General features: G+C 31.9%; 2 protein-coding genes across 4 annotated transcripts in view; one reads left to right on the top strand and one right to left on the bottom strand.

The window, feature by feature from the left end:
* Positions 1-15452, bottom strand: part of LOC108904577 (mesotocin receptor-like) — a 181622-nt gene that overhangs the window by 16864 nt on the left and 149306 nt on the right. The gene's annotated exons all lie outside the window — the stretch shown is intronic.
* Positions 4068-5947, top strand: LOC111691420. Of its 3 annotated transcripts, none has more exons than XM_023454203.1 (4): positions 4068-4471; positions 4534-4804; positions 4870-5029; positions 5603-5947. In XM_023454203.1, exons 1-4 carry the CDS (start codon positions 4270-4272, stop codon positions 5807-5809), a joined length of 840 nt encoding a protein of 279 aa, XP_023309971.1. In that variant the 5' UTR covers positions 4068-4269; the 3' UTR covers positions 5810-5947. The 3 variants fall into 3 exon arrangements, with proteins under 3 accessions (XP_023309971.1, XP_023309970.1, XP_023309969.1); XM_023454202.1 differs by lacking the exon at positions 5603-5947 and adding an exon at positions 5558-5568 and having other exon boundaries at positions 4870-5399; XM_023454201.1 differs by having other exon boundaries at positions 4870-5699.

The following is a 15452-nucleotide window of genomic DNA, read 5'->3' as shown; positions in this document are numbered from 1 at the left end:
CAAGGGTAAGCATCACCCCAAAATATTTAAATGGCATTGGGGGTTGAGTAATATTTCTTTTGAAAGCTCTTACAATTCTCCGTACAACAGACTTTGAATTTTATAATTCCGCTCAATACTTGGAAAAAATGTACATTTTAAAAGTTAAATTATGTTTAGTTGCTTACTTACTACCTAGTTGATTAAATGTTCAAACTGATGACCGCCCGCTTCCATACAAGATTAAAGATTTTGTTCAAAACGTTCGCGCACATTCTGAAGCATTTCCGGAGTGATTCGACGGCATTCGTCGACGATTCTTTGATGCAAATCTTCCAGCGACGCTGGCTGTGTTTTATAAATTTTACTCTTTAGATATCCCCACAAAAAGAAATCAAGGGCCATAAATCCGGTGATCGTGGAGGCCACTTAATGCTGCCTCTTCTCCCAGTCCAATTCGGTAGAAAACGTTGGTCCAAATACTGACGGACAATTAACAGATAATGCGGAGGAGCACCGTCCTGTTGAAAATTCAAATGATCATCATGCTCTGGAACATTAATATCAGTCAAGGCAGGGTCAATAGCGTCTTCCAGTAATTGCAAATATATTTTACCAGTCAAATTACCAGGTAGAAAAAAAGGACTCACAGCCGGTCACCGAAAATTCCAGCCCATACATTTAATTTTTCCGATTGCTGTGTATGCACCTCGTGAAAAACTCTTAAGTGCGGTCATAATCATCCTCATGAAGTTCCTGGACTAAATGTATTTTGTATGGATGGAATTTATTCTTCTTCAAAATGGTTTGTATGCTAGTTCGATTGATCCCAGACACAGATGCCAGCTGCTTCGTACTTAATGTAGGATCAAGATGAACTTGTCCCAAAACTGCAACTTCTAGCTTCATTAACTATAGGTTTTTCAATTTCTCGTTTTTTATTGGCTAGGTTCCCCGCCTCTTTAATTTTTTTTACTAATTCTAGGACATACTTCCTCCTAACATATCGATCTTGATGTTGTTCATTAAATAGCTGAACTGTTCTATCCGCACAATTATTGTTCATAAAGTAAAGCGAAATGATATCTACCCTTTCCGCAATGGAATAAACTACCAACCAACGCTTCCAAATAATACTAGAAAATAATTTGGAATCCACCAATTTTACGTTCATTGTGTGTGTATAGCATTCATTTCTGTTTTTTACAATTGTGTTTTTTTACGAAAGTGATAACAAATCGCCAAAAACCAATGTAAGGCAAGAAATACTAAATTTATACCATTGGCGTACTTAACTCGAATGACATTTTTACCATTACTAATTGTTTGTACATAAGTTTCAACTTAAAATCAAAATTCTTAATAAGTATTGGGCGAAATTATAAAATTTAAAGTGTGTTGTAAAGGTAATTGTAAGAGCTTTCAAAAGAAATATTACTCAACCCCCAATGCCATTTAAATATTTTGGGGTGATGCTTACCCTTGCTTGTGGGTGAAAGTGACGGAGTCAAAAATGCCAGCAAAGAATGTTCCCCTTTAATCTAAAATCGACGGGTCTGAGCGTTTTTCTACAATCTTGACGCAGTTTCTGAAAATGGCTCTGTTTCGTTTTCGTTTGGCCACCCTGTATAAAAGATGCTTCAAATCAACAGCAACAAATTCAAACACAATTTTTTTTTTGTTATTTAATAATTAATAAAAAAAATAGTGACATTTCCTATTAAAACCAGATGATTTTTCTAATAAGTTAGTAAACTTCGTCGTTTTTTTTATTTAACTTAACGAAACAAATCTAAAAGGTATAGAGGAAGTAAAAGACACCCAAGCATCTTTTGAAATTGAATTTACTATATTCCTCTCCTACTTCTTCCGTTGGGTAATGCTTTTACCGTATCGTTTATATGGAAGGACTGGAAATTGAATTTGAACATTAGGTACGTAGGCCCATTGTTTACTCCTCTATGTTATTGTCACGGAAATAAGCAGCTCTTGATTGTATGGACTTCATTCTTACTTTCGTATTCTTATTATGAGTGGAAAATATTAATGCTATCCTTTTTCCTTTATTCGTTTGATTATATTGTCATTGGTAGTTTAATTTTAATTTTAATATCTAAAAAATATTTAGTTTACAATTGAATCATTGTGTTCCTTTATTATTGCATTTTCTTTAAATTATGTATTTTGTTTGCTAATATCAATTTAAAGAACGGTTTATCTTGAACTTCCGAGAAAATGTTACTCTTTGATGGAAAAAAACATACTCAAAGGATTATGGTAGTCTGCTGGAGTCTGTATATGTGTAATTAATTTGTCACGTTAAATCCCTGGAGAACTACTGCTGAGCACGTCCTTTGTGGTGATGCATGGGTTAGGATTACAAACAAGTATGCAGAATAGACCGTTGTAATTAAACAATTAGAGTAGTGGTTTATCACCAAAAATAATAATATATTTTTTTAATATTATTATGACAAAACCCCTCAAAGCATAGGATGAAGTTTTTATATGTGCATATATATGTACCTACAATAATAATTTCATTTACTTTAACAGGTTTCTAATTACAGAAAAGTTATAATTTTGATAAGTTATTAACGCCACACGTATAAAATAAATAAATGACATATTATTAACATTTGATTTCATCATATCATTGATTCTGTTAGAACAATTAATGATGAAACCGATAACTATGAAATAAGCCTTTCCACTTCTGAAAATCAAGTGGATACATATCATCAGGAAGAAGCAGCGATTCCGTCTACTTCGGAACAAACTCCTTTCTTTTCTTTGGCTGATGACATTCAACTTTCTAATGATGAGGTGGTTGTAAATCCATAGACCTTTAAACAACCAATTGGTTCCCTTAACGGAAGTGTTCAGGAATTATATCCGAAACCCAAATAAGCTAATAAAACAAAAAAGCCGAAAGGAAGTCGCAAACAACATTCCACAATTTTAACATCGACTAAACTGCTACTAGAAGAAAAGGAAAAGAAAAATCAAGCAACACTGCAAAATGTAAAAATATAAGGACGGGCAAAATAAATTAAGAGGCGGTATTGAAGTCAAAAGGAAAGTACTGAACTCATCTGAAAATGAAACAGAAAAAGAAAATAAGATGCCAAAGAACACTAGTCAAAATGTGCTTCAGGGGAAAACAAAATTAACCAGAAAGGTATTATAGTATACATCATGTCGAAATGAATGATCTACAGTGACACTGAAAATAATGATGTTGATTTGAACTTATTTATCATCTGTAATGAATACGACGCAGATAATGAACTGTGGTACAGATGTAGAATATGTGTGCTAAGGGTACACTCACAATATTCAGGAAGGGATTCGCCAATAGCTTATGTTTGCGACTGTTGTACACATTCTTGTTTACCAGTACAATGGTAATACCGGTCAAATACAGTTTTTATGTTATAATTAAGATTAGCGACACATATTGGATTTGACTTTTTTTCTGGGATATACCTAAGTAATCCAAAGATAGTCATTTTTTTATTTTTATATATTTAGAATAAATATATAGTTTTTACATTTTTTTATCAAAAGGAAAATTAAGTCAAAATGACCCCTAGCAATAAATCAAATTTTCATTTAAATACAAAATCGACTTTCTAAACCCTTTTTTGTTAATAACTTTCGGGGAGACGGATGGTTAAAGCTATGCATCTTTGCCCTTGACCGGATAAATTAACAGAATTTTTCAAAAACTATTGGGCCAACAGCACCCATATTTTGCACAGTTTTGAATAACAACAACAAATAACAACCAAGTTATGGATAATTTAAAAAAATATTGTTTTTCACGATTTTTTATGTTCTTTTGCAATAACTTTTAAATAATTTATCCGAGTTTAATCTATCATATTTCGACTGTTGAACGAATGAGAATATATTGGAAAAACTGATTTTCGACCCAAATTGTTAAAAAAAACAATGTTGCTAATGAAAAAAATTGACTCACGAGATGAGACACCTCTTCTACTGCCTATACTCTATTTTTAAACTAAGAGGAGCGTTTTGAATATTGCGCGCCAAAATGGTGGTTTCTTATTGGTTAATTTCGAGCTCCCTTTACACTGCTAATAAATTTTACATTTTGACATTTGTTGTCATTTTGCCTCTTAGTTATCATCAGTTCGTTGTCATTGTGTTTTTACCTGCTTTTCTTTCTATTTATTATCCCAGTTACGTATAAATCAGTTCTTATCAGAACTAAACAACTTATTATATTGTTTATCATCCGTTTTTTCCAATTTTCCATTGGATATGGATGATGCTGTGCCGACCACGAGTAAGGCAGGCGCGGGAATTACATCGCCGTCGCCCCCAAGGAAACGAAAACAACTCAGTTTGGGGCATTTGTCTCTGGCAGAAAAGCAAGCAATATTGAATTTGTACAAGAAAAGCCTAGATGATGAACCTACTCTTAAAACTGTCCAACTTGTATCCAAAATAGCGATGACATTAGGTAAATTTATATTAACATTATCTTCTGCTGAACTAACTATATTACACATTATACTTTTTTAGGTGTTGCAAAATCAACAGTATATCGAGCCATAAAACAGTATAAATCTACTGGAAGGGTGTCTACTTCCAAACACTGTGGTGGAAGACCTGGGATTGTTACATGTTTGGATGAAGCAATGAAGAATTCCATAAGGCGTATAGTACACAGCTTTTTCTTTAAAAATGAGATCCCCACTTTGGACAAAATATTAACCGAAATAAAAAGTCGTCAGGATTTGCCACAGATGTCCCGTTCATCATTATACAAATTTATGAAACAAATTAATTTCAAGTAAGGTTGAAGACATATCTCGGAGCAAGTATAATTGCAATAAAAACATTTTATTTTTTTTGCAGATACTTAAAACGAAGTCGTAAAAGTGTGTTGATAGAACGTGATGATATAGTGAGATGGAGACTTGACTACTTGATATCAATTAAAAAGTTTAGATCTGAAGGTAGACCTATTTATTATTTAGATGAAACATGGTTAAATGAAGGTCATACAAAAGAAAGGGTATGGGTTGATACTAATATTAAAAGCAAACGTGAGGCGTTCAATGAAGGGCTGTCTACGGGATTAAAAAATCCGTCCGGTAAAGGAAAGCGTCTTATTATCTTACACGCTGGCTCAGAGGAAGGATTCGTTGAAGACTCGTTATTGGTTTTCGAAGGCAAAAAGAGTGGGGATTATCACGAGGAAATGAATGCAAATGTATTTGAAAAGTGGTTTTCTGAATTTTTGAAAAAAATACCAGATAATTCTGTTATTGTAATGGACAATGCATCATACCATAGTCGAAAAGTAGAAGCTATTCCGACAACATCAACAAGAAAAATTGATATGAAGGCATGGCTGCAATAAAAAAATATCGAATTTGAAGAAGGTATGGTGAGATCGCAATTATTATATTTAATTCGCCAAAATAAAGATAAATATAATTTGTATATAACTGACGAAATGGCAAAAAAAGAAAATAAAGTTGTGTTACGATTACCGCCATATCATTGTGAATTAAACCCTATAGAATTGATTTGGGCACAGGTGAAGAATGAAGTGGCAAGCAAAAATAAAACATATAAATTGAAGGACGTAAGGGAACTACTAATAGAGGCTCTTAATAATGTTACAAATATGAACTGGAAAAAATGTGTAGAACATGTGATTAAGGAGGAAGAAAAAATGGGAACACTTGACGGAATTATGGACGATCTCATTGAACCTTTAATTATATCAATTAATAATAGCGAGAGCGATATGGATACTGACTCGTCGAATAATTCAGAAAATTGTTAAAGACATGATTTGTCCCTAATTTTTACCAATAATATTATAAATTATAAAAACTTATTTTGTTACTTTGAACAGCTGCAGATGATATATTACGAACGTAGTTCAGTTATCAGTTATTTGGCAATTATCCGGTAACTTAATAAACGTAGTTCGTAGAAATGCAACCATTCAAAGTAACAAAAACACCATTATATAATTACTCCAATGCTAGATGTAAAAATGTGAATCAATAAAATTGTTTTTAAAAAGTGAAAACTGGAATCATTTATATATGTTTGGTTCGTAGTATATTATTTCATTCATATTCAGTTTTTCAATGTTATGTATGAAGTATCTCCTATTTTAAAAAAAAATATATAAAAGTTAAATAAACCTAGAATTAGATATTTATTCATTGCACATTATTTTGAATAGGTACTTAATAATCTCATTTAAAAGTAATGAAAGCTTATTGTACTCAAAATGAGGTTAAACACTTGCAGTGAGTATATACTTGATAGTCTGATGCCACAGAAGTTTTATCCAGTTTGATCTTCTGTGCTGATGCTATCTGGGGTAGTTTTTAGTAACTTTTGCAGTGTAAATTTGTCTTTGGCATTCACTCCTCTTAGTTTAAAAATAGAGTATAGCTCTGCACATTTCAACAATAAAATATCTGACGTCAATTCATCGATGTTTTTAGTCCATTTAATGCTATAGCGACGCGAATATTATCCCGTTTTACTTATGACTCGGCGGATCAAACTTCCCTACACTTCGAAATGTGTAGGTACAAATTGAAATGTGTACGGGCAAATCCAGGGCACTCGCCCTAAGAATGACTCTCCTGAGAAAACCTTTTTTTGGAATTCAAAGAGCTGAGAAAAGTGCCGGTAAGTAAGCTTTTGGAATTTGTCAATGGACAAAGCTAATTACCAAATGGGTTTGAGTAGTGGAACGCATAATAGGTAAGGCAGCGGTGCTATGGGAAGAATTTAACCACAAGAAGTGGAAGAAGAAATAAGTCTAAAATTATTTCTTTCATTAAAAAAAGTGCGGAATTTTTTATTTGAAATACAATTTCATATACAGGGTGGTCCTTAAGTAATTGTACATAGAAGTATGGTAGATTTGTGACTTTAAAATGTTACGATTTGAGCCAACTTGCCTTAACAAAATATTGATAATAAGAAAGATACAGGGTGTTAAAAGTGGAATTTCAAAATTTATTTTTCGCAATAACTTGAACGTTTTTGTACATTTTTATACAAAAAATTTTTAATTGGGGGTTTTTTGGTATGAGAAATCATAATTTGGTATCTAATTTAATCTATCGTTTAGAGGGCGCCACATAAGCCACAAGTGTGGCATAAATATACGCTAAACTTGTTTGCCCATCAAGGTAGCGCTAATTTTACACATATTAAGAAAAGAAAAAACTAAGCTAACTAACATTACAAGTTTAATTATGTCGTTCCATAAAAGATGGCCTCATATTAAATAACATGATTGGTCCAAAAGAAACTGCAGTTGCATTTATTTCTTCCCAATGTTGGTTGCGAGTATTTATGTGACTTTTATAAACAAGTTGTTCCATTGCACCCGATACGCCAAAATCGAGAGGATTAAAATCTGGGCTACGTGCTGGCCAAGCCAAGGGAAATGACTGCCAGGATCAATTCAGCGTTCAGAAAAGTTGGTATTTAAATATGTTCTGACTCCTCTCGTATAATGAGGAGGTGCACCATCTTGTATAATCCACATATTTTGCCTGAAACTTAGTGGCAATTCTTCCAAAAGATCAATGAAGTCATTTTGTAAAAAATGTAAGTAGTTCTCACCAATCAAAGTATGCGGGAAATCGTATGGCCCTAAAAAATGGTCACCAATGATCCCAAAACATACATTTATTTTGAATTCGTGTTGAAAATGTCTTTCTCTTTTAAAATGAGGATTTTCTATTTCCCAGATATTATTATTTCTTAAATTAAAAATACCACGGCGGCTAAATGTTGCCTCGTCCGTAAATAATATTCTATTAATAAAGGTTGGTGGGGTCAAGATTTTGCCTATTTCGGATATCATTTGCAAATTGGTATCTAATGGTAGATCTGCTGGCAATAAATTTTACACAGGCGTAAAATGGTAGGGATGATATTTATCGTGGTTTATTATTTTTAAAACTGAAGTTTTACTGATTCCTAAAGCTGAAGATAACCTTCTTGTACTAACTTGAAGATCATCTGCAACGTGACCAATTTCATCTTGATCAGGCGTAATGATTCTCGGTCTGCCTAAATTATCACGTTTAGGACGAAATGAACCACTTTCGCCTAAATTCTTAAATAGATTTTCAAATATTTGGTGATTAGGTTCCAGCCTGTTTCGATATCTTCTGAATTCCCATTTCGCAGCACGTCCGTTGAAATATTGCTGGCAGTAAATAGTAGATAACCATATCTCTCATTTCTGTATTAGAAAAATTATTGTCTTGGCATTTTCTGCTATTCCTTAATTATCTGAAATATTCAATTAAAACTTTTTCAAACGTCATAGATTATGAAAACAAGAATATTTAGCTGTTAAAATCATTCGTGATTTTCGTCTACTACGTTACTATTTCTCGTAATGAATTAAAGAATTATATAGCCGATTTTTAAAATTCGATTATCTTGAAAACCGTTAAGTTTATAGGTTTTTAACAAGTTTACATTTTTGTTCTTACAATACCGTGCCTTTAATATTTTGTTCCCAAAAGGGCGCTACCTTGATGGGTAAAAAAGTTTAGCGTACATTTATGCCACACATGTGGCTTATGTAGCGCCCTCTAAAAGATACATTAAATTAGATAGGTACTAGATTATGATTTCTCATACCAAAAAACCCCCAGTTAAAAATTTTTTTGTATAAAGTTATTGCGGAAAATAAATTTTGAAATTTAACTTTTAACACCTTGTATCTTTCTTATTATCATTTATTAAGGCAAGTTGGCTCAAATCGTAATATTTTAAAGTCACAAATCTATCATACTTCTAAGTACGATTACTTAAGGACCACCCTGTATAGAGCAATCATCAGAAGCCTAAAACAATCAAATTTCATCATCATTTAATTGTTTTGTATTTTTGGAGCTTTGATCCTTCACTCTTTTTCAGAACTTTTCAGATGTATTTCACTAAAAATAATATTTTTTAATATTTGAACATTCTATGAGGTGAAAATTAATTATTTCAAACTTTTGGTTCATTAAGGCTTTTAAGTCCAAAATGATCTTGAAGTTATTACTTAGACTTAGAAAATGTATTATAGTTTATAAATCTAATTAGTAAAGAAACCAATTATAATATTATGCTAAGAAATAGAGATCAATTAATTTTTTATATTATACAATCTGATTGAAATTGTTTTTAGTGTCCTTATTTTAATGGTCTGTTTTATAAGCTGGTATCAGAAATTCAATTCCCACCACAAAAAATTGTATGCATAGATCAAGAGTAAGTTACCGAAACTAAAGAGATCAAAGTTTCTAAACGTGAACTCTTTTAGATCCAATAAATTACTTCGTTCAGCCTATACAGTATTCTGTCCGTGACCTTCCTAATTCGGGTGATTTACTCTCGACTTTCTCTGGATTATGGTCGCACTTTCTAATCTCTCATTTCTAACATCAAATTCGTTCCAGTTAAATGAGATTTTAATGAATAGTCAAATTTGTAACATCTCAAAACATTTATTTTATCTTCACGTCAACCACATATGTCAAGTTAGATTTAATGGAAAAGATACTATTTTCAAATAATATCTAGTAGATGTATTTTATAGTTTGTAGTACAGCAAAACTCAAAATATTCAAATACCTACTTATTTTTCCAATAAAATTAATTTTGTCTAAATATATAAGTCGGAAAATTGAATAAAAATAGTGTATAAATAGAAAACGTATAAATGTATAAAATATATTTTGGATATAAATATACGTATACGTTTGTCAAGAATAATAATATAATTAAACAAAATGAAGCTCATCTTAATTTTACACTTAATTTTTTGACCTAAGTATTTGAACTAGTATAGAAACTAAATCTTGCTTCCACCTGAATTAATTAAATTGGAACAATGTCAAAGTTTCGTACTGGGCTGTCAGATGACTTATGTTAGTGATCGTGAAATATCTTCCGTGAAAGTTAATTATAAACTTAAACTGTTTTGGAAACAATCGCACAAATTCAGTGCAAGTTACAATTTTCTAGAACGTTTTGCTTGAACAGTGCCATATACAGGGTGTCCGGAAAGGTCATGTCAATAATGACGGGGTAACTCATGGTAATGTTCATTTCCAAGTTTAAACTGACATTCAATATGCCTGGATTATACAGGAGCAGACGAAATGATTCATTTAAATTTATACACCTTTTACAGCGTTGTCAAATTTGACATTTCTCTTTCATAGGTCGATTTCTCTCTCACTATGCTAAAAAATGGTATACCATATATCAGTCGATATCTTGAACCGTTTTTGAGAAAATCGAATTTTATTAACAACATACATTTATTGTATCAAAAATGTGATACTTAACATTCAAAATTTGGTTTCTACAGAATTAAAAATAAAAGAGAACTGTTAAGTAAAGTTAAAGTTAAAGTGCCATCAATGATATGTAGTCCCACTAAGGAGATTCCAATTATTCTCATCCATACATTAATGATAAGCTTTTGTTGATGTTTTGTCTGAATAATAGCATGGGGATTTCCGTCACTTCAATTATGCAAATTCTATTTGGAAAGCGGTTAGCGTAAATCCAAACAACTTCAGAAGCTGCAAATTCTCCATGATATTGAATCAACAAATGGTGTCAAAATGATTTATGACAAATATCTAACTGCTAATTATACATACTTGTTGACAGTGATCTCAGCTTCCAAAAAAACCAAAATTTTTACAAAAATGTTAATATCGCATTTTTGATACGATACATGTATGTATTTTGTTAATAAAATTCGATTTTCTCGAAAACGGTACAAGATAGTAATTGATATACAATATACCTTTTTTAAGCAAAATGAGAGAGGAATCGAACTATAAAAGAGAAATGACAAATTTGGCAACGCTGTCAAAGATGTATAAATTTAAATGGATAATTTCGTCTGCTCCTGTCTAATCCAGGCATATTGAAAATCAGTTTAAACTTGGAAATTAACATTATCATGAGGTATTTTAATTGTCCAAATTTCATTGTTGTCATGGTAGCGACTTAGAAGTTATAATTATTGGAATTTGTTTTTCTTCTTTCTTTGAAGGAGAATAACTCCACAACGAAGCCCGATAGGAAATTTTTTTTTAAGAAGTACTATATCTATTTTGACCTCCCCTGTATACCCCTTCATGTTTGACATGACCTTTCTGGACACCCTGTTAAAAAGGTTAGGAGAAATTATGTAGCTATTTGTATCAATTTTAGTAATTATAACGAGCGTTCAAATAAAAACGTGGTCGAAGTTGACTCTGACACATTGGACGTAGGGAGTAGCTTATAGCGACCAACTTAACCTCATTTCTCAACGAGCTGTATAGCAGCTGTCAGTTTCAATAACGTTAATGACTATATAACTTTATTTTAAAGAATAATCGTGATAACAATAACAAACAATTAAAGGAGCTGCGGAAAGTGTCCCCCTCCTTGTTATAACAATAAATTAAAGCAGCTGCTGAAAGTGTCCCCCTCCTTGTTCCAAGCACTTTTCACACCTGTTCCTCAAAGAATTAAAGACATTTTCTAAGATGCTCGGGGTATTGTTAATTTCACGAATCCTGTCTATAAGTCGAGTCTGCCGATGGTTTAAATCAGGAATAGGCAGTTCAAAAATAGTGTTTTTAAGGTAAGGCCACAAAATGAAATGACACGGCGTAATATCACATGACCTCGGTGGAAATTCATGTTCAGCATTGAGACTTATTAGTCGATTTTGGAAAACTTCCCTCAACATATTCATCGTCTCGCCTGCCGTATGTGCCCTTGCGCCATCTTGTTGAAAGTAAAAGTTTGTAATTTCGTTTTCTTCCAGCTGGTTAACAAAAGGAGCGATAATTTCTTCTCTATACCTTTGCGCAGTAAGAGTACCAATAAAAAAAATAGGTCCATAAATCCTCCTTCGATTGAGAGCACACCAAACTCCAATTTTTTGAGCGTGTAGAGGGCCCTCGACAAAAAAGTTATCTGGTTTTTCAGAAGACCACATTCTCATATTCTGTGAGTTTACGTAACCATTTAAATGAAACCAGGCTTCATCAGAAAAAAAAAGGTGATATTATGAAGTTCACCGTAGTTGTTTAAAAACCATTCACAAAATACAGCCCGTCGCGGAAAATCAACTTCATGAAGTTCTTGCTGACAAGTTAAACGATAGGAGAACAAACGCAAATCTTTTTTTAACACTGTGTGGCAGGTACCGACTGATACTCCCACCATTTGTGATAAAACACGTACAGAAGTTCTTGGCGCATTTTCCATTATTTGTTGGACATTTTCTTTTAATTCTTCAGTCCGCTTTTTAGGTCGGCCGCTTCCTTCTTTTCTTGCTACACTGCCCGTTTCACGAAAAACATTAACACAACGCTGAACTGCACTTTGAAAAATTTTGTACTCAACAACGCAGGGAAATTGATTTTGAAATTCTATGAAACATTCCTCAATAGAATACTTCCATATTCCATCAATCTTGCGTCCATTTCTAAAGTAGGACTCTATGATAAACACTTTTTGTTCTTGAGAAAACACCATTTTAAACGCTTTTTAAAACGAAAATATTCAAATTGATAGCGGCGATATAGCGCTTTGACAGATGACGTTTAAGTTCATTTGCTATACGCTACGCCCTACGTCCAAATTTTCAGAACCAACTTGACCACGTTTTTATTTGAACGCTCGTTATTATGAATAATCAGATATTCAATGTTTCTTCTTACTATTTTCCTTTTCGCACAATAAAATATATTTTGTAATTAAATGTTGAATATTTTAATTTATATTTGCAAAATAAATAATTTTGACTGTTAATATATACACAGGCGTTTTATTTGACTTGCTGACTATTAAAAAATTAAATGTCATGTATAACACATAAATGTACAGTAATATTATTTTAGTCGGTGGGTCAACTATTTTTTAAAATACTTAGAAATGTATTCACAGAGCTACTGTCGTTGTTAAAAGTCTATTATTTTTATTACGAACTTAATGTTTTTGCACTTGATAATATGTATTAATTTTAAACTTATGACAATAACATACTCAAGCATTTTTTAAGCTATACGGAAAAGAACATTACCATGGAAATTAGCAGCACACAATGAGGACTGACAGATATTGTGTGAAAATTAGACATTTATATACACATGCTAATTGTAGCTTTTCTAAAACTTTTTGTATCTGTCCCTATTCGTGCTACAATTGTGTGAATTTTCTTGAGAATGTTTTCTGGGAGTAAATTTAAATACATAGCAACAATAATATGTAATGTATATTGTTTTAATTAAATCTAAAATTATGTTGCATTATTATTTTAGATCTATAACAACATAACTATATATATTGATCAAAGAAATATGTTAAATGAACGTAAGTTGATAAATACCATAAAAATCAAGGAGTAGACTTTTGTAGTAATCTAAACCATTATAATATAAAATATTGATTTTAGTCATACAACAAACTTCGCAATTTTAGCTTCAAATTCATAAGCTGAAAAACCAGAGCAAAGCTGTAGAAAGCAAAACTAACTGTCTTAGTTGTTGCGAGGCAAAGGAAGATATAATATTCGGATAACGTACTTATCTAGTTTTTTTTGAAATAACCAAGGCAATGAAATCGTCGTCACTCTGGTCTACCTTTTTATGCTCAGAGCAGAGTTATCTGTAAAAAACGATATTTATGTTAATGAATTGAAGCTAATTTTATTTAAAAAGTAGTTATGAAGACAAGGTAAAAATGAAAAAAATATTATTGCTCTTTATTTTTCTTTATTGAAAAAAATACAACTAATAAGGGAGAAATGCATCTAGCCACTATTTGATTTAGAAGTACTAATTTTTTTTCTACCATAAATTGTACACAGTATATGATTATGGAACAATTTAAGATATACATATTATGCATTGAATTCAGTTTTGGTTTGCAGACTCCGTGGCAATTTTCAGGGCCGGTTACTACGGAGATTAAATCATCGTAAGCGTTCACATGCACGGCTTATAGTCTTTGGTCTATGTGGTTCTGGTCTTTGGTCTTGCATTTGTCGTTTCAAATTCCAGGTAGTCCTAATACCTCACTTTTATGGAAATTATTCCTCTGAATATGTATGGCATCCCTGTACAGCCTTGGTCAAAGCGTCTTAAGGGCCAAATTCAGAGACTTCCCTAAATCTATATTAACCTTTCACTCATCTCAAACTTATGCTTCGCTCAATTTAGGGTGCCCTCATGTCATTCTCAATTCTGGTATTCAGAAATGTGTATAAATAAGTCATTAACTTGAGTGTGCATCAAACCACAAATTACTAGATAAGGAAACAGTTGGCTACTCAAATATTACCAAAAATATGTCATCAGTGGAAACTTAATGTCACAGTATATCTTTATTTTGAATTTGAATAACTGACGTTGAAAATACATATACAGGGTGGTCGCGACGTAATGGGCCAAAATTCATGGGTAGATTTCCCAAGTAAAAATATTACGATTTAGCCGAACATACCTTAGTCCAAAAGTTGATAGTTAAAGAGATACAGGGTGTTAAATGTAAAATATTATTTCAGTTTTTTTTAATTTATTCCTTAACAAATGCAAATATCCTCACAAAATTTTGGGGATTGGAGTTCTTTGAGTAGAGGAATTGAAATCTGTTCACATTTTGGTTAAAGTTCATAGAGGGCGCTAGCTGCAGTAGATTGAATGTGTTAAAAACGACATAACTTTTTTGTACTTTAAGGTATCTCATCTTTGGTAACAAATTCTTATTTTTCAACTTTTTTTACACAAAAAAGGTATACTTTATTAAAGTAGCTATCTCGCACCGTTTTCGAGATATTTGGCTTTGAAACTTCCAATGCTGTTGCATTAAATTACAATTAAGTACCTACAGGTATTATTAATTTAGCGGTAAAGTTTCTTAAGTAGGATTTGGACGAAAATCAAATAATTGACGTCTTCCACTTGTCTTATTGCTGTCATTTGTATGCTAATTTCTATTAAGTATTATTCGTATCTAATTAAAATTACATCTTAGCTTACAAATTAAATTGTATACTCGTATACATAAATGTGAGATAGAATGCCGAGGTTTTCGTTTTTGGAGTTACATGAAATCAGTTGTTTATGGAGAAACTATAAACACTTGAGAAGAACTTTAGTAGCAGGTTTTAAATGCTGCAAAGTCATTTCGCATTAAGGATTTATACTTTAAAATAAGACAATCTTTTAATAAACGTGTTGATAAATGTATTGAAGTTAGAGGTGGATATTTTAAGCAATTATTGTCAAAAAGGCATATTTTTTTACTAATGTTTACTATTTTACTGTTCATTACAATTTTTAATTCTAAATAAACCCTTGTTTTTGACATTTCTAAATTATTTTAATTATTTCAACTATTAGCATTGGAAGTTTCAAAGCCAA

The sequence above is a fragment of the Anoplophora glabripennis genome, unplaced genomic scaffold (assembly GCF_000390285.2).
Source record: "Anoplophora glabripennis isolate ALB-LARVAE unplaced genomic scaffold, Agla_2.0 scaffold8, whole genome shotgun sequence".
Classification (NCBI taxonomy): domain Eukaryota; kingdom Metazoa; phylum Arthropoda; class Insecta; order Coleoptera; family Cerambycidae; genus Anoplophora; species Anoplophora glabripennis.
This window is presented reverse-complemented; position numbering and strand designations above follow the sequence as displayed.